The sequence below is a fragment of the Oppia nitens genome, unplaced genomic scaffold (genome assembly GCF_028296485.1).
Source record: "Oppia nitens isolate AA-2021 unplaced genomic scaffold, nextdenovo-longstitch-racon4-pilon3 scaffold3_pilon_pilon_pilon, whole genome shotgun sequence".
Taxonomy (NCBI): Eukaryota; Metazoa; Arthropoda; class Arachnida; order Sarcoptiformes; family Oppiidae; genus Oppia; species Oppia nitens.
The window spans coordinates 4,803,016-4,823,656 of NW_026533221.1; the positions used below are offsets into that span (position 1 = coordinate 4,803,016).

The window sequence follows — 20,641 nt, forward strand, 5'->3', positions numbered from 1 at the left end:
ATACATATGTTGTCAATATTTTGACTTATTTTAAAGATGTTGTTTTTTATTTAATATATGCATAATTTTGTATGAGTTATAGTATTTTGTAGTTTTTATTTTTAGTATATAATAACACATTATTTAATATACTTTTCTTTGACTGCTGTTTCATAATACTATATTATTTAATTGTGGTTTTTTTAATAAAAAATATGATCCATTATTTTTATATATTTAATGGACTCATTAGTTTCCATTTCTGTTCTTTCTTTTTATGAAAAATTATAATATTTTGATATTTCACGACACGTTTTCCACTTTTCTCTGACATTACTTTTTTTTAAAAATAATACTAAAAACTTATAGTACAATATATCTTGTACTCTATGTGCACAATACTCACAATACTTCACTTTAGTTTTAATATATTAATATTATCAATATATTCTCTCTAATAGAAGAGTAAAAAATGAAAAATTAGTTCAAATATATCTTTTATTTTGTATGTTTTGTACAAAATATAATATTGTTTAGTAGATTGTATTTAGAGAAGACTGAAAATATATATTAAAATTCATAAAAAGTTCGTTGTTTTCATTTATTGAGTTATTATATTACTAAATATTGTAGAATACAAATACACTAATGTACTGTAAATTATAAATTACAAATAAATTTTATAATTAATATTTAGTGAAATTTTATAATAATCAATTAAATTCTAAATATTCATAAATTAAATTATTATTATATAAGAAAACTTAGCTGATAAAAAAGTGTATTGCAAAATTTACAAAATCTATAACTACTGGATTTTTATAAAGACAATATATTAATATATAAAGTAAATTACATTGAAATAAATTACAATTTTAACTAAGTCTATAAATTTTTTATTGAAATCAATATATCATGTTAAAGTATTCAACTTATGCTTTTAAATTTTCCATTTTAAAAATAATAGTCTAAACAATAAAGTTTTTATTTTATATTTTCTACTAGTATTATAACTTTAGAAACATTTATTTATTTTATAATCATTATGACTTATACTTAACAGATAAATTTATTGAGTTATAAATTATAAATAAAATTTATATCTTAAATAAAATTATTATTTATGTAAAGAATTTTATTTAATATCTAATTATTTATATGATATAATTGAAATGACTATTATCTTTGTATATATAATAAAATGTTCGGTTAAATAGAAAAATAGATTTAAAGATTAGACAAACATTTTATCGATGCATACATAGTATGTATATTAAGTAATGCAACAATTTATGTGATGTGTGTCCTGATGTACACTTGAGTACAATTTAAGGCTAATTTAGACGCAAACTACTGTATATACGACCGACAAGTGCTTCAATAGAGCCATAAGAATAACTTATAGTACCTATAATTCTGGTGAAACACTGCAACAAATGGTAAACTTTTTTTGGTACAAACTTTTTGTACATTTACTATGAAATTATGCTAAAAGATAGTTTGCAATATCAATATAATATGGACTAATGGTTTACAAATATCAACAAATTGATTGTTATTAAGTTTTTACAAACAAAATATGATAACATTACAAATGGTATGTCTCTGTTGTTACTGTTTGAGTGAGTAGTGAATGCATTATTTAAAATACACTTAGTTTGCACTCGTATTTACAGTGCACTCTTCATACCGGTATAACCTACATGTAATAAACGCTGAGTTTGACTCTAAATTATGTAATAGTCATACACATACACATACACATACACATACACATACACATACACATACACATACACATACACATACACATACACATACACATACACATACACATACACATACACATACACATACACATACACATACACATACACATACACATACACATACACATACACATACACATACACATACACATACACATACACATACACATACACATACACATACACATACACATACACATACACATACACATACACATACACATACACATACACATACACATACACATACACATACACATACACATACACATACACATACACATACACATACACATACACATACACATACACATACACATACACATACACATACACATACACATACACATACACATACACATACACATACACATACACATACACATACACATACACATACACATACACATACACATACACATACACATACACATACACATACACATACACATACACATACACATACACATACACATACACATACACATACACATACACATACACTCAATAAATGTTTGACTAAAATGTTTTATTAAGGAATTGAAGCAAACCATCGAAATCCTTAAATAAGATATCAAAATATTGTATATATTGTATATACTGTCTATAATCAAAATATAAATATAAAATACTATACTTATATTTATATCTAAAGTGCAAATGTTATATATATAATATATATATATATATATATATTTCTATTTACTTTTATTTTCTTCACTAATATTATAAAAACATATTCACATAAATTATTTACTGTTTTCTGAGTTTTATTTGCAAATTAATTATAATACATAAATTATATAATAAATAAGTTTATAATTAAATAAAACCTTTAAATAAAATATATATTTAAAAATTATTTTATTATTATTGATTTTAATTAATTAAAAATTTATTTAATGATTACGTAAAGTTATTTTGACTAACAATTTTTAAATGAAAACTGAATAAATAAAAAACATATAAAAGTTAAATAAAAATAATACTAATAATCAAAGGAAAAAATGAATAAATTTTTGATGCAATTCTCAATTCTATTTGAATTTTAATGTAAGCAAAACATAAAATAAATAAAAATAGTTTTTTGTTGGTTTACTTTCAAGTGTGTGCTTCTATATCGACAAAAATAACATTTATTGAGTATCCAAGTTATGAATTCATTTATCAGTTTATACTATGTCTTTGCACGAATGCCATCACTATATTTCTCTCTCTCTCTCTCTCTCTCTCTCTCTCTCTCTCTCTCTCTCTCTCTCTCTCTCTTTCTATCACTCTATTTATCTATCTGTATAACTGATGAATTGTAGTGATGACGGGATGTAAAGTTTAGGTTTGGTGTTGTACTGTATTATCAGTATTAAAGTCAATGGCAGAGCATATATATAGTGTATATTTATATTTATAATATACGGTATAATACTCTTAGAATTCAATTAGTGATGAGGAATGTAATGCATGTACTCTAACAACAAATAATTCAAATAATTCTTTAGCCAAAAGTATATCTCCTTTTCATTCATTTGCTACACTAAAACCTAATTTTATTTGCAGGTATTCTTTTAACATCTTTATACCAGTCCTTACTGATGCTACCAGTGCTACCTTTATTGTTAGCTCAACCAATATCTGACACAAATGATGAAAAATTGCCTGAATTTGACGGACAAATAGTATGTTTATTAGATGATATATAGTATATTAATATTACAACAATTGTTGCTTTTTTGTGTAGTTGTATTAAAAATGAATAAAATGAAAAAAAAAATGAAATACAATTATTTACTATTTATAACAAACGTTATATTTTATAGTTAAGTGAACCGTTAAAGCCAGGAGTAGGCACTGATGTCACTTTGTATGCATTCAAATATAGTAATCTTCTGAACAAAAAAATCAAAAATTTTTTAATTTTATATCAAACTGTAGGTCGTGTCCAATCAAGAATTTAGGCAAATATAAAGTTGGTATTGATTTTGATGGCATGTGTTACACAAAAAAGCAAATAATTATAAATAAATAATATCTCAATAGATTAGTTGGAATTCTGTCGATAAGCAAACCTTATTAGTCGTACAAAACTATGTAATCTCTGATAATCCAAGAATAGGCTTCAAAAAAGTATCAAAAGGAGACATATCTTATTGGTTTGTCATAAATTCATACATTAATATTATATTTAAATTAATTTACATGTATTTATATTATACATACACGAATAGTATACCACATATAATAATAATTTTAACATTTTAGGTCATTAATTATTAGAAATGTAACTCTTAGTGATTCTGGTTATTATATTTGCCAAATCGATACAAATCCACCAATAAGATTGCTTAAATTTTTGAATATTTTTGGTAATAGTTGTTTAATTATTATAATTTAATTTTATATGACACATATTATTATTTCAAATATAATATGCAATATAATTTGTCAAATATATAATTGTCACCCCAAGTACCGGTACAATTTGATAACAAATTTTCAGTGGAAAGTGATTCAGTGATCAGAGTCAGGGAACTCCATAACGTGAGTCTAACCTGCAAAGCAACAGGAAATCCTAAGGTTTTGATATATTTATATATACAGTAGTATTACTAATTGAAAATTGATTTATTAAACATTAGTTATAATAAATTTGTTTAGCCGACAATCACTTGGCGCCGACAAGATGGACGGTTACTTCAATTGGGCAATGGATCAGTTACTGGTATTATTTTCAAATAATTAAAAGTTTATTTAATATTTATTCAATAAACTAGATTTAAGTGTTTCAATAATAAACATTTACTGTAAATAATATTAATAACTTTAATAACTATTTTTTATTATATAGAATCGGTTGAATCAGAAGTTCTTAATTTACAAGAAATAAATCGTTCAGTAATTGGTTACTATGTGTGCATCGCATCCAACCAATTGAGTCCATCTCTCAGACGAAAGACTTTTTTAGATATAGAGTGTATGACTTAATTATTTAACAATTAAAATATATTATTATTTTTGTTTAACTAATCCAATTTGAATCAACAGTTTCGCCAACAATTAGAGTCCCCAATAAAATTGTTTCATCGTTTGTTGGACATAATGTTACCATTGAGTGTATCACTGAATCTAATCCAAAAGCTGAACACTTTTGGATTGACGTTTCCGGCAATCAAATCACTCCAATGAAATCAAACAATTACATCATTACAATAATTAATTCAAATAAATTTAAGGTTCACTTCAAACTGACAATCATTAATGTAGATTATATTAATGCTGGAAGATATACATGTCTTTCAACTAATAGATTGGGATCTATAAAGAGCTCAATTGTTGTCGATGGTAATGTCAGTCTATTATAAATCACATCAATTTAAACAAATGTATTCATAAACTAAAATAATTTAAAGTCCAAACTAACTTTATGTAAATTTATTAAATTATACAATAATACATTTTTATGCGTTTTTAGTAAATATTTAAAGTAATTGAAAGAAATTTATTTAAATGAATATATTTTAAGATTTTAAAACTAAATCTATTTAGTAAATAATAATCAATAATTACTAGTTTATAATTTATATTAAATTATTTCAAAAATATTTATATTAAAAAATTTAATTATTTAATTATAAATATTTTATTTCTTATAGTTTATGAATATATCATCCAAACAACTACTCCTTACTATGAAATAAAGACAACTGAAGAAAATACTATTAATACAACTCATGTATTGTTTGCGCAAATATTTAAAGGGATTCATCCAATTAATCATAAAACACAATCAAATTATCATAAAAGACAAAAAAGTCGACCAAATGTTAGCTCTAATCAATGTTTTTATAAATTGAATAACTTTTTATTATTTATTCAATTTTGTTTATTATTAATACATTGTAAATATTTAACTTGTAAATACTGATAAATTATATTTATTAAAAATTATTTTATTGAAATCCATTACAAAAATTAATTAATAAAATCTTTTTAAATTATAGTATTAAATTATCGGTATATATATATATAATATACTGTAGAGTTATATCAAATTTGTTAACATTATTTTTTTATTAAACTATCAATACTTTGTTTAAAAGTTCATGCATTTTCATTTATTTATCTGATTAACATTTTAATATTAAATACTTTATAAATAATAATTTAAAAATCAGCTAACGCTTAATTAAATAAACTATACTAATTTTGTTAAAACTATTGCTTTATTGTGTAAATATTATAGTTTACTTTTAATTAAAAATATTTTTGAATTTTTATTTATTTGATAAAAAAACTACAATTATTTGTTATGGCAAATATTTGGAAAATTTTATAATTATGATTTGAGATTTGGATAGAGCATTATATAATATATGAAATAGAATTTTTTAAAAGTAATATCTATTTTTTAGTGACCATGGTTAAAATGACAGACAAATATTTTTTTAATAACTTAATTATATTAGTTTTGGCAAAAAAGAAAAATTTATAAAATAATAGAGAAACTTCTATCAATGGGATCCTCATATTATTTTTGCTAATTTTCTCGATATTTGTTATTTTGTATCAATACATTGTTTTTATAATTAATAATTAAATATTAGTATTAGTATTTTAGTTACTAATTAAAGTAAAAATTCATTTATTTAATTATCTTAAACTATGATATATAATATAATTAAATGTTACAAAACTGATTATTATTAAATAATTATAATTAATTTATATAGAAGTATCCAATTTTAGTGTAATATAATTTATATTTAATAGTATAATATTATATGTATAGTATTTTGTCTTATTAATATAGAATTACAATAGCTATAGATATGGGGATCCCATAGTATAACAATTATGTTAAATTTCTAAAGAAATTTATTCATGATAAATTTTCTAGAAACTTTCTATTTGCCTAATTATCTCTAATTATAATATACTGTGTAAGTGGTTGAATTAAACACATCAATTAGATACAAAATTAGCAAACAGTTTAATATATTTTTGAATACATTTTAATACAATTTTATGTTAACAATTAGTAATTAAAATTATAAAGTATTACTTAAATTTGGATAAATGTTATACAATTGGATTTTTTTATATATTTAAATTTTGATATATAATATATTGTTATAAAATAGTTATTAATTATTATAAAATATATTAATTGTTAATCCATCAAAACGAGCACCGGTCGATATAGCAAACATGAGAACAGCACTGGTAGTCATATTCACAATAAAAGCCACGAATACCACAGGAACGACCTATTTCTGGTGAATCGGGTGACAGTAATTCTGGAGAACACGAAACTGTTTTGCCATCGATGATCATAAAGACATACACCAAAAAAAGTACAAAATTTAATAACAATAAAATTTTGTTTTTAAACATTTTTTGTCTATAAAGTTTACTTATTATAAATAAATACACATATGGTTATTAAATTAATTAATTATTTATTTGCTAAAATAATTTTTAATATAAAATAAATTAACATTACTAATATCAATTTGATATACAATTTGTATATCAAATTAATAGTATTAAATAATAAAGTATTTAATTAATAATATTATATAATATGACTTTATATAATATAAACAAATGTTATTTCTTACATTTTTTATTTCTAGTTTCAAATTTTAATATAAGTTTTTAACATAATTAAGTAAATTGATTTTATTGTTTGTAACTTAGATTTAATTAAATTAATTTTGATTGTAAAGTTTATTATGTCTCTATTTAGATAATTTATAACTTATTGCCTATAACTTATTTAATTACACTAAAAGTAGTGTTGGCAAAAAAAGAGAAATTTACTAGAATTTTTTTCAGGCAAATTTATTAGAAATTTTTATTTGCCCATCTCTAACCAAAAGTTACCTAATAAAAATGTAAAATTATATATTTGATTTACATATAAAATAAACATATTAGTTAAAATAAAATTAATGATAAATTGTAATATTATATAAATAAAATTAGATTATTTAAACTTTTATTGCATTCATAGATTATATAAACATACGATTTAATAATAATTATAACAGTGTTTCACTATTTCAAAATAACAATAAAAAGTTTTACAAAATTATTATTTGAATAAAGAAAAATTGAAAAATTGATCAAGTTAGTTTCAATTAAATTATTTATAATAATTATTTATTTATTTATTTACAAAGGCCCTGTAATTTTTAATTTAGTTTTTAATACGTTTGGCACCAATTTTGACACGTATTAAGACAATTTAGTAGTAGATAATTAATATTAAATGTTTATAAAAAGCACACCCTGGTAATATTAATTCTTTAAATTGTTTAATTTGTTGCAATTAACATAAGTTTATATATTAAAAAAAATTATTTCATATATATTTTGTGATATATTTGCAGTTTTTTATATACAATAATATATAAATTATATATATATATAATGATAATAAACAAAAACAATCGTAACAAATATATTATATAATAATTAAAGTTATAAAGATTGTAAATAAATCAATAACTAATATATATATATATATTAACTAAATTCTGTTAATAAATATATGACATATTGAATAAAAAACGACAAAAACAAGAGTCGGTATGATTTGAATAGTGAATGCCTTTGAAGTATCGGTGCTTTCGCTGTCTGTCTTAAGAGTGACTCTTTCTTCATTTTCAAGTGTTATTTGCTCTGAAGTCATCTCATTGTTTAATAACTCAGTCAAAGCTATGACTCTATTGTTGGCGTTTGTGTCTAAATATGGATAAACAATAATATAAGTGGTTTTAATATGGATTGATATCAATATATAATTTTCTATTAATACCAAAATCTCTTTTATTATCTTCTAAACCATTAGAGTTCTTGCCTTTCAAATGAATCTTCTTTTTAGTTTTCGATTCTTTGACAGCAATTGCTTGTAATTCGGTGTTTGTCTCAGACATTGGGATTTCAAACAACTTAATACTGGCCTCCACTTCGCCCAATATATTCTTAGCCATACAACTGTATCAATAATAAACAAATCAAAAATATTATCAATTAATTTTTGTATTATTAATTTTTAAAAAATATTGTATTTACATGAAAGTACCAAAGTCTGTGGGGTTTATATCATTGATTTTTAATCTATTATTAAAATAGAAATCTAATTATAATTAAGAATAATAACAAATATTAAATACATTAGTTATTTTGAAAATTAGTTATGTATATTGAAAATTAATGTTTCACAAATAATTTGTTAAAAATATATATATTTTTCATTATTTTATAAATATGTGTACAATTAATAGAATGTCTGTTATTACATATTAACAAAATTATTAAAATAATTTGTGTAAATAAAATAAAATAATATTAGTGTTACAACCAAATTACAAATTAAGATTTTTATGTACATTAAGTTATTTTTTAAAAAATAACAAATATTGTCAAAAAATAACAAAAAAAATTATTCTAATTTACTGTTAATTAAATTTAAAAAAAAACTATTTTATTCAATATTATTAAATATGTATATTTAGTTTTCAGCAGAAATTTAATTAAATTATATCATACAAAATAGTTGTTTATTTTTACATTTCTATATATTTATAGTTTTTTATATAATTAAATAAATTTCAACACTTCACTTAAGTATTTTCAAATTGTTTTTAGATTTTAACCTAAAGACTATTGAGTAAAAGCAAGTGTAAAGTATAATACGGTATTAGTTTTAAGTAAGGGGATAGGGGGTAAGGCCAAAATACCCCCCTAAGATCGAGATATTGGGATTTTACCCTTAGACTTTTTGACCAAATTGGAAAAATTGTCGCTTAAAAACGACGAGAAATGACCCTCCCTAAATTTTCCCCGCCGAAATTTTTTTTTGAAATTTATAGAAATTTTAATTTTAGTTGATACTATTTTAGTAAGTGTTTTTATGTTTTTAATATTTATAAAAATCTAATTATTGATTAAAAATATTTAAAATAACGTTAAAACTCATCAAAAAATAACATTATTTTAATTAAAATAAACTAAAAAATTAAAAATTACCTATTTGTTGAAAAGATTAATCATATTACAATTTAAATATAAGTTTAAGATAGTTTAAGAGTTAATAAAACAATAAATACTTATATTATAAGTTTTTTATTAATAATTTTTAAATTTTAAATAAAAAATTTAAAAATATTTTTAATTTTGTACTTAATATAATTAAACTTTAACGAAATTTGAGTTAAATAAGTAGTATTCAGTCAGTATTTGTATAAAAATAACATTTAAAAAATAAAAATATATAACAAATTATAAACTAAGTATTATTTAAAAAATTAATTATGTTAAAAGTTAAAAATTATAAAAATACTAAAAATAACTCATAGTGTATCATTAATGCTTTTATCAACTATTTTTAAATCCTAAATACATTTTTTTATATTTTTGCAAATTTTACCTATTTTCCCGCGAATTTATACGGGAACTTATGGGAATTTTATTGAATTTACATGGGAATATTCGGGAACTTAAGGAATTTTTAGGGAATTTTCTCTTGACCCCCCATTGATTTTGGATTTTTGAAAAAATTGCCGTTTAAAAATGCAATAAAGATCTTACCCCACCCAATACCCCCCCCCCCCCCCCCCCCCCCCCCCCCCCCCCCCCCCCCCCCCCCCCCCCCCCCCCCCCCCCCCCCCCCCCCCCCCCCCCCCCCCCCCCCCCCCCCCCCCCCCCCCCCCCCCCCCCCCCAAGATTTTTCGAGAATTTTGTAAATTTTACCCCGGTCTACCCCCCTAAAATCCAAAACCTTGCTTAACCCTGTTATTATACATCTCTCTAATAGTAATATCATTGTCTGAGATCAACAGAAACTTAACCCTAAATTAGCGATTGTTTTATAAATTATTTAAAAAACATGATTAAAATATTAGTTATAATTTATGTGTCTTCTAAATATTAATAGAATTATTAACGTTTACAAACGTCCTATATATCTATAATATTTATAAATTAAAGTATTTTAATAAAAAAATTTAAGTAAGATATACATGTATTGTAAATTTTTATGTATACCAGTAATTACATATACTATCTTATGTAATATTGTATAAAAAATTAGATACAAAAATCATTGTTGATTTTATTATTAGCAATGTTTTAGTAAACATTTTCTTTTAAAAACAATATTTAATTTTTATACAAATATAAGACGAACTGATGTTTAACTAAAAATTAAATATAATAAAAGTTTAACTTAATTTCTTTAATTGGTTAACAAAAAAATAAATAATAATAAATGTTTAACACAGAGTTTGTAATTATAAATAACTTATAAATTTTCATATTATATTAAGTATTATATAAACTATATAATTTTATTTTGAAACCAAAAATGTTATAATAATAAAATGAGTTAATAGGGCATAAATTTCAATGAAACCAAACCTCATTGCACTCCTATAATGACTGTTTGTTGTCTCAACATATGTATTATATTTGGCATTTGAGTGTATAATAGTCCGATCGCTGTGTCGTATCCATGATGTCAATGATTGCGGATGTGATTCAAGATTGCACTCCAAGACAACACTACTGCCGACCGACACTCCTATCAATTGGTTTGGCGGCCAAATCAATGGCGGAACTGTTTATATCAAAGTTTATAAATATATATAAAATAAATGACATTTTATTAAAATTTATTATTTATTTTTAACAATTAATTATTCCGTCAATTTTTATTAGCATTATATACTATATATAATGCTATAACAATTATTGTTGAATTGTTTGAATAATATCTCAAGTTTAATATTGAGTATCATTAAGTTATCATTAATATTCATATTTATTTTATATAATTTTTTTTTGAATAATATTAATGTTTTTCTGAATATCTGAAAATAAGTTAAATAAAATTATTAACTTTTATATTTCAAAAATTTAAATATATTTGTTTAGTAAAAATTTTCGTCCTATAAATCTATAATATTTATAAATTAAAGTATTTTAATAAAATTTTTTAAGTAAGATATATTGTATATGTTATAAAATAAACTGATAGAATATATTGATCTTTTTTATAGAAAAAATTGATTTGTGGTAAATTAATTTATTTTTTGGCTATTAGTTTCTAATAAATGATCAATATTTTCTAAAGTCATTATTTAAAAATTGAGCCTGGATCATAATTTATATAAATAACATTATATTTTTATTAAATAAAACGTCAAAATAACAAAAGGTTTTGAAATGTTTTCTTAGTGTTTACATCTTTAACTATTTGTTCAATTTTTGTGAAAATTGTGAAAAATAGGCATTTGTTTTGAGTTTAAGTATTGGTCTCTTTTTTGGTAATAAATTGCCTCTAAGAGAGAGAGAGAGAGAGAGAGAGAGAGAGAGAGAGAGAGAGAGAGAGGGAGAGAGAGGAGAGAGAGGGAGAGACACACACACAGTCATACAATAGTTTAGTTAATGGTTTGTAAGAGCAGTAGGTTTGCGGCAAAACTTAATACTAGTAAAAGCTTTTGCTTTTAAATTAATTTTCTGATTATTTTACTATTTTTCCCGTAATTCACAAAACATTTTCAATATTTAATCAATTTTCATATTGAATCTAAGTTTTCTCATTAATTAATATTTATTTTTATATTAACAGTCAATGAAATATATTTATAGTTAAATTGTATTGTAATACATCTTAAATAGTGTCACTTTAGTAAAGTACAGTATCTATACAAATGGGTATCAAATATCTTAAATAACATCAATAATGTTGTCATAAAATGAATTGCTTTGACTATAATTTTAGGAAACTTTGTTGAATAAAAATGTTAATCATTTGATGACATATTTCATAAATACAGTGTATTTAAAAAAGTCAATTTAAGTATATTTTTTCATCGGTGGTGTGTTTTTGCTTGAATTAACTCAAAATAATGTTTTGTTTTCGTTTACTTCAAATTGTGAACTAAAAACCTCAGAGAATAAGATCTAATATCGAATAATCTATTGTTGTATTCACACAATGACTGAAATATAATAAAAGTCTTCCCTTTCACTGAGCACTGGGACTTCAATAAGCCTTAAAAGATAGCAAAACAAGATTTAATAAAAGCTGAGAAAAGAGAAGAGAAGAGAGAGTCAGAGAGAGAGAGAGAGAGAGAGAGAGAGAGAGAGACAGACAGACAGACAGACAGACAGAGGATGGAGAGGGAGACTGAAAGCTGACACTGAAAGACCAGGAGATGAGAGACTGACCCGTGTTTTGGCTTTTGGCGCAACTATTTAACTGCAATACAAACTTCATGTCTAGTGATGCAAATCTATCATTACTTCGATTGTAAACTTGATATAAATATTAATGTTTTCATATGGACTTAATATCGACTTATTAAGACAACTGATCAATAGATTGATAGCAAGAAATATATCTATAGATAGATAAGCTATACATAAATAGTTGATTTTATAAATATTGTAACATATTATTCATTGGCTAAGAAGTGATTTCTAACTCAATCCTTATATTACAATAAGCAATGATTAATGAAATACAATAATATGTAAGTTAAGAGAAAGACAACAAATGACACAAACAATAAATATGATAATATAGTACATTATATACAATATATATATAATTCTGTATATATTATTTATTTTGTAACTCAAACTTAAAATGTGCTAAAAATTTTGCCACTCTTTGGCATTTGTTTGGTATTTGAAAATGTTTGTACAAAATGAGCACAACTTGTTTGCTATAATCTTGAAAAATGTAATCTCAATCAAATTGATGAAATAGACCAACAAAATTGAGACTAAATAGAGAGATAGATAAAGATATTTAACAGTTAACTTGAAAAAGTGATGTTCACAAAAAATATTGACATTTAGCGCATAAAATGTATTGAATTTGATTGTATATCTAAATAAGATTTCAAGTCATTTATTGATCTGTTTGTTTGATCTGCTGGTCTTCGTTTGGTTTAAGAGTTGTAGGAAATGAGTCTCAATGGGAATGATATCATTGACCTGTTTATGTGATTAAACCATTTATTGATTGATTGAATTTGACTTACATTTTATTCCTAAAAAGATGCGTTTGCTTACAGCCGGTGGTATCCTATATATTATTGTAAGATATCAAACATTCAATGCATTATTAGATTTAAATGAAAGTACTCTCATTCCAAGCATTCATTACTATAGAAATCACGTAAAAATTATATATCCATAATATTAGTGATGATTGTGTTTATGTGGTTATGTATATAATATTATATATACACTATAATACCCAACTAATGTTACCCAACTCTCACTCCTCTATCGATTATTTTGTGTATTTTCTATCATTGTCTGAAACACTATCGCAATGGTTTGTCAAATATAACAAACCTATCATTGAATAATGATTTTTATGTCCCACTATTATATTAAGTCATTACCGGCTCCTGACATGACTATCAATCGTTATGCTATTAATAAAAGTCCGCACAGAATATGTTTTCATACGAGTTATAGCCAGTTATGGGCAACCCTTTTGTTTCACACCAATACAACAATATTACTAAATACCTAATGAAAAGATATAACTATTATTTATTACATGTTATAAATGTTCAAATAATATGTGTCCGCTTAAATAAACCCCAGATATGAACATATAATTTGCCTTTAAATCTTAATACATAAAAAATTACTTCAATACAGTAGTATTACAACAAAACTGTTAACACAATATTTGCTAATAATAAACATAAAAGACTCGATAGACTAAATGTATAAATTCAATCAAAGTTTTTTTTACTTAACGAAAATTGTTTAATAAAATTATTTTTAAATATATAAATTTAATTCAATTTAAAAAAAAATTTACCCGTTTTTTGCGATGCATATGTAGGCGCCTGCAAAAAAATCATTATATTTATATAAAAAATTTTATAATAAATTTATTTATGTTTGTTTTATTGTCAAATATAAATACTTTTATATATGTTTTATATAACTCAGCGAAAAACGAGATCATAACATGTGAAGCCAATTATATTTTTCATGAAATATTAGATTTAGAAAATTTTTAAGACTTGTTATATATATATATATAGTATTATACTGTAGTATATAGTGTACAGTATGTTATGATATATGAAAAGAAGAGCAAAGATGCGAACAAAATGAATGTTAAGCCCAATAGAGAGTCATATATTGTTTGGACTCACTATTCGAGTGATGCAAACAATGAGCAGAATCTCAAACAATTGTTTATTATAAGTAAAGTTAAGGATATTTCTGTAAATATAAATATTACTGTAATTCATATAATAATATATTTTTATTTAGGATAACATATAAATAGATGGGATTTTGCAGCACTGGTAATACTATAAGATGTCTTTCCCTCTTATAACTCCTATTCTTTAGTAAACTGTATTCACATAACCATTACATACATTGGAGGCGTTCTCCACACTAGAGAACAGACATTATATTTTATAAGTCTTCATAAATAATAATATACTCTCAGATTCAACAATAATAATAATAATAATAAGTTATGTTAAATAATTGCTATTTGAAAGCACTTCACCAAAAGTGTCACCAGAATTGAGGCCAAAAAAGAGATATTTAATTCAATAGACAGAGAACTAAGTAAAACGCTATTTAGTATTCAATCAAAATTAACGGCAAGAGATTGTGACTATTAATTAATTTTAGGCTAATTTATTCAAACATTTATAATATAATTTATTTATCCTTATCTTAATCATTATTTTCATCAATTTTGTAATTTGATAAAAACATTTTAATATATATAAGTAATCATATGATTTGTTATATCGACAAAATAATTTTTTGCTAAAATAACATTAAAAACTTTATTATAAGCATCCTATCAACTTTATTAGAGTTTCAATCACAATAATACTGGTGATTAGTTTTATTGCAAAATTATTCAAAACATTTGTAAAAATTTAATCAAATGGAAGTTTTTTTCTAATAAATTTTTTTTACTGTAAGTATACCATGTTTTAATATATAAACATAATTTTTATCATTTTTAAACGATTATCTTATCATAAAATATTTATTTTATTATTTGTTATATATATATATATATAATATTTATAAAAATTTAAATATTAATAAAACAAATAATTAAAATTTCAATTTATTTTCAATTTAAATTATCATAACTATTAATTTTAGAGTCAAAATATTAATCTATTTTATTTATTTAAACTTCTCAATATTTATGTTAAGAAATGAGTGTTTACTGTATGATTTATTTAATATGCATAATATATCTTTTTGAGTTTTATATGCAAACTATATAAATTAATGTATAATATTGATATAATAATTATTTGTTAGATATCATAAATGCTAAATCTATTAACGCTTTAGCAAAATGTTTTCGATTGCTAGTAAAGCCAATATAAATGAGTCGATTCAATAATTTTTGCATATATTGTCGTTTAAACACACATTTTATACACACATTTATTATCAATATCAATAAGTACTTTTAAAATGTGTTAAAAAGTAATTTTCAAAAAGAGATGACTCAATTGAAACTATGCTTAACTTTGTAAAGCCAGAGATTCACATACAGTAACATTAAATTGTAATGTAGTTACCGCTTGAAAGTTGTGTATCACAATAAATAAGCTTAGATTTTTAGAAAGTATTATATTTAATATATATATATATATATATGAAAAGAAGATAAAAGAGCATAAAATTATGTTTTAAAACAACTTATTTATTTGAATAGGAAAGACATAGTTAAGACATACGAACCCATATGAAGTCGAGTAACTTTCGTTATATTGAGAAACTCTCCATTTATGACGGTTTCTATCAAAACAAACCATTAGTATTACAACAATTTGTATAAACACTTAAATCTATGCAAACATTATTTCCCTTAAAGAGCTTCCAATTAGTCTCTCAACAGTTAAATTAAATTTATGGTAAAAATACTGTAATACTATTTAAACTTTTATATAAACTTTCTTATGAACGGTATTTTCATACTAAACACTAAGAAATAAATAGTTTTATTAAACAAATTAAACTATATAACTAAATAAAACTGTATTTTTAGAAATAATAAAATCAATAAATAATAATAATAATAATAATAATAATAATAATAATAATAATAATAATAATAATAATAATAATAATAATAATAATAATTATAATTATTATTATTATTATTATGTTATCATTACAGTACTATTACCTTTATGACTTTTCATAGTGCCGTTAGATGAATATAAATCAATTGGCTGTTCATCTTCACGACGCCACTTGATTTGAGGTTCAGGAGAGCCATTGGCACTACATCTTAAACTGACTGATGAGTCTTCTCTGACTTCTTCATCAGAAGACGTCAACTTATGAACAAAATGAGGCGGAACTAGTGGTGACATTCAATTATAATATATTATATAAAAGTTATGAATAATATTATCTTATAATGTATTCAATGCTAAGACCAACCAACAATCTGCAGGAACCCACTCTGACTCATCATAGGATTGGTATTTATTTGGCACATGTATTCACCACTATCTTCTTCTCTGATATCACGTATTTGAAGATTAAAGGTATTTGCCGCGTGAGTGCTGACAGACAATCGACCGGATCGGTAAATGACAACATCATTGATGGCTAATAGGATGTGCCTGTCTTTGTGAAACCAAACCACCTAATCATTGAAAAAACAACACAATACTGTTTACTGTCACCACATAACATGCCATCAATCACCTAAATCTAAGGGATAACCATCTAAACAATGTTATTATAATATGTATAACAATAGCTCATTTTGATCATACAATTCTCATAGCAAGTCATGTGTCCTTAAATGACACTTTAGTGCATTGCTTAACACAAAAGTCAGCAAAAAATGGTGTTAAAAGTCATAAGTATTTGCAATGTTTGTCAATGTTTTAAAGATTTATATTAAATGAGATTTACTTTATATTCCTTCTTTAAGTTGTGGACAATGCATGTGAAAGTGGCATCTCTACCGACGGGAACCGTTATATTATTGAGTTGATCTGCAAAATATGGCAAATCGTCGCTCTGCACGTCTTTGGCATATATAACTGGTATTAAGCTGAGGCTAACTGTGCCTGAAAAGGGCAGTTCAATGATTAGATTGATGGTTAACTTTAGAGATGCTCTTATATATAATAGCATAACAGTGTATGCACTCATTGAATGAGTCATTCATTACATTATATAAGTTATGCTTAAATTTAGTGAAAAGAGAGTGATGTCAAGCAAAGACAGTAACATATTATACCATTGAGTGTATTATTGTGTAAAACAGTTAACTTACATGTTATATATGCGCACAGTTTGAGGGCATAGTTGTGAGGCATGAGGCCTATGATGTTTGAAAAGGATGGTTTGCATTGACTTTTGCCAACTTTTCCATTCATCGCAGTCTTTCTCAATGTCTATTAGTTTGTCTCCTCTGTTCTGGACTTTTATCCACTGCTTGTTTGCTGATGTCTAGTGGTGTGCGTCGATCGAGACGTCAAATGATGGAAACACATAGTCAGTGATAGGTCTAAGAGTAGCAAATGATAGATGAAATCGATGATCTGTTAGTATTTGTTAAAGAGCTGCACAACTGGTCTTCAAGTATGTCAACACATCTAATAGCCAACCATTGATTGGATTTGTTTAACGATTAGACTCAGTGGCGATGATTTGCACAATTAAGACACCAGAAGGACTTGGAATGACGTTTGGTTCGGTTTGATCGGCACTGGTATACAGTTATACAGTTAGTCAGTTAGGAGTGGAACACAAGTGCCATAAGTTGGCGTTTTCTATGTTTCTTAAGTTACGCTAATATCTACTGTGGATTGCATTTACTGAATGCTCTGCAATAATGCGATCGATAAGAGTGACTGACTATCCTTACTATCCTTACAACTATACATCTCATTCACTCTGTGTGCACATCACTACATCCCAGTTGTACTGAACATGTAGTACATCCAGAGCATAGCTAGTCAGGCACTACCAGTGCCAGTCATGCCAGTCATGTTAGGCTCAAATGCGCCTCTCTTTCTACTGTAACTACTTTTCCCCCTTGAAATATGACACCAATCATCTCATTGTCGATCAATTGTAAGAAAGACTCATATGAATGAGTGACTGTGTGTGCGAGCGAGAGAGAGAGAGAGAGAGAGAGAGAGAGAGAGAGAGAGACTATTATATTTATGCAGTAATTTCTTATTTACATAAAGTGTTTGAAACAATAAGATTTGATAATCCGTTTTATACTCAAAATTCAAGCGACACAACAATCATATCAAACATATTAGAGTCAAAGTATAACAAAAAGTTTGTCTCAAAATAAATTGCATTTCACGTCACATTTTATTTATCGTTTGTGAACAAAACAAACTTTAGTTTATATTATCTATAATACAGTATATATAATATATAAGCTATTGGTTTTACAAATATGAAGCCATACAAAGCACCAAAAATAATATTAAATTAATAATATTTTATTACATACAGATAAGTCGGCCTTAATTATTATCTGTTTATTAAGCGTATAGTTACTATACTATAGTATATTATAAGTTATATATAAGCAATATATTGGTTATAGTCATAACAGTATAGTTAGTGTTATAGTTATACCGTATTTAATGTTCACTTTAATAAATGAAAGCCAAATGTGATTCATATAGGAATCGAAGGCTTTCTAATATAGACAACAACAACAACACAACAACTTTTATGTATCATATCATAAGTTATGAATTATATACTATGTGTTAGTGATAGTACACAACAAACTTATCAATATATTGTAATTTGCTAATATGCCAAACTTCATATAGTATTATTATTATTATATACTATTATATACTATTGTTTATATTGACAAAAGCTATAATTTAGTTAAAGAAAGTTTGCTAATTAAAAAATGTGGACTTAATTTTATAAATAACTTTTTGCAATAAAATTTAAAGTCCAACAGTAATGATAACGATTATAAAAACTTTTCACGATTTCCATTGAATTCAAAGTACATATTATGATGTTTTGTTTTATAGTGTTTTGTTATATGATATAACATTATATAACAAGACATGTGTTGTTAAAGGAAAATAAAAGACAAACTAAACAATAGTTGAATGGCTCGGGTATGCCATGCAATGCATTCCCGATGCGATTTTGCAGTCATTTACTATCCTTATTGTGTCAACACTTGCTTTTACATCAGTTTTAAGGCTAATTAAACTCTATATCACAGTTAAGTGACATATAATGACAATGAAATTATATGCTATTATTTATATTACATAAGCGGATGAAATTAAGTTTCACTTCCAATTACTTTACATTGTAATCATTCATTAACAGGTTTTTTAGCCAAAATAAAATAGCTGTTGATCTAAACATTAACTAATTTCTTAAAAAAAACATTTTTTTTTAAACATACATTAATAAAATACATTAATATAATTTACTGTTCAGTAATATTGTTCAATCATCTAAAATACAATTATAGGTTTATTAGATATCAATTTCCAGGAAATTATGCTGCACCAAAATTGGTAATTTTTAAAAATGTTTTTATAGATTTATTAAATTTTGACATTTCCATCAAACTTATTTCTAATATAATCTTTAAGATTTATAAATATTCAAAATTATTTTAATTTAACATGTACTGCATTTAACCACATTTTCTGAGTAAATTTTAACAAAATCGTAATAAATCATAAATAACAAATTAATCAAGTTGTTAACACTTGTAATATATTTTTATGTTTAGTATGTATTATAATAAAAAATTAATAAATTATATTGAAAATAAAATTAAAACTCTATTAATAATAAAATGACTCCAAATTAAT

General features: G+C 23.9%; 2 protein-coding genes across 2 annotated transcripts; one reads left to right on the forward strand and one right to left on the reverse strand.

The window, feature by feature from the left end:
- Nucleotides 1–3,337: 3,337 nt before the first annotated feature.
- On the forward strand, nt 3,338–5,104 carry LOC128957891 (neurotrimin-like). The gene is made up of 9 exons (XM_054303706.1): nt 3,338–3,421; nt 3,563–3,606; nt 3,678–3,711; nt 3,783–3,895; nt 4,005–4,108; nt 4,213–4,319; nt 4,401–4,464; nt 4,591–4,716; nt 4,788–5,104. The coding sequence occupies exons 1-9, from the start codon at nt 3,338–3,340 to the stop codon at nt 5,102–5,104; spliced, it is 993 nt and encodes a 330-aa protein (XP_054159681.1).
- Nucleotides 5,105–6,920: 1,816 nt separating this feature from the next.
- Nucleotides 6,921–18,733, reverse strand: LOC128957892 (lachesin-like). The gene is made up of 12 exons (XM_054303707.1): nt 18,088–18,733; nt 17,721–17,878; nt 17,238–17,445; nt 16,978–17,154; nt 16,530–16,586; nt 14,605–14,632; nt 13,805–13,848; nt 11,169–11,367; nt 8,823–8,867; nt 8,566–8,744; nt 8,304–8,492; nt 6,921–7,054 (listed from the first exon to the last, which is right to left on the reverse strand). The coding sequence occupies exons 1-12, from the start codon at nt 18,188–18,190 to the stop codon at nt 6,921–6,923; spliced, it is 1,521 nt and encodes a 506-aa protein (XP_054159682.1). The 5' UTR covers nt 18,191–18,733.
- Nucleotides 18,734–20,641: the final 1,908 nt, after the last annotated feature.

What these genes read in the sequence shown, in the direction of transcription:
- LOC128957892 (XM_054303707.1), bottom strand. Translation starts at nt 18,190, where the DNA reads ATGAATGGAAAAGTTGGCAAAAGTCAATGCAAACCATCCTTTTCAAAC. An exon ending in ACTGTGCGCATATATAACAT is followed by an intron (nt 17,879 to 18,087) that starts GTAAGTTAACTG and finishes TGCCCTTTTCAG; the next exon opens with GCACAGTTAGCCTCAGCTTA. An exon ending in TGTCGTTTTTTATTCAATAT is followed by an intron (nt 7,055 to 8,303) that starts GTCATATATTTA and finishes ATGGCAAAACAG; the next exon opens with TTTCGTGTTCTCCAGAATTA.
- LOC128957891 (XM_054303706.1), top strand. Translation starts at nt 3,338, where the DNA reads ATGCTACCAGTGCTACCTTTATTGTTAGCTCAACCAATATCTGACACA. An exon ending in CTGAATTTGACGGACAAATA is followed by an intron (nt 3,422 to 3,562) that starts GTATGTTTATTA and finishes TATATTTTATAG; the next exon opens with TTAAGTGAACCGTTAAAGCC. An exon ending in AAAGGAGACATATCTTATTG is followed by an intron (nt 3,896 to 4,004) that starts GTTTGTCATAAA and finishes TTAACATTTTAG; the next exon opens with GTCATTAATTATTAGAAATG.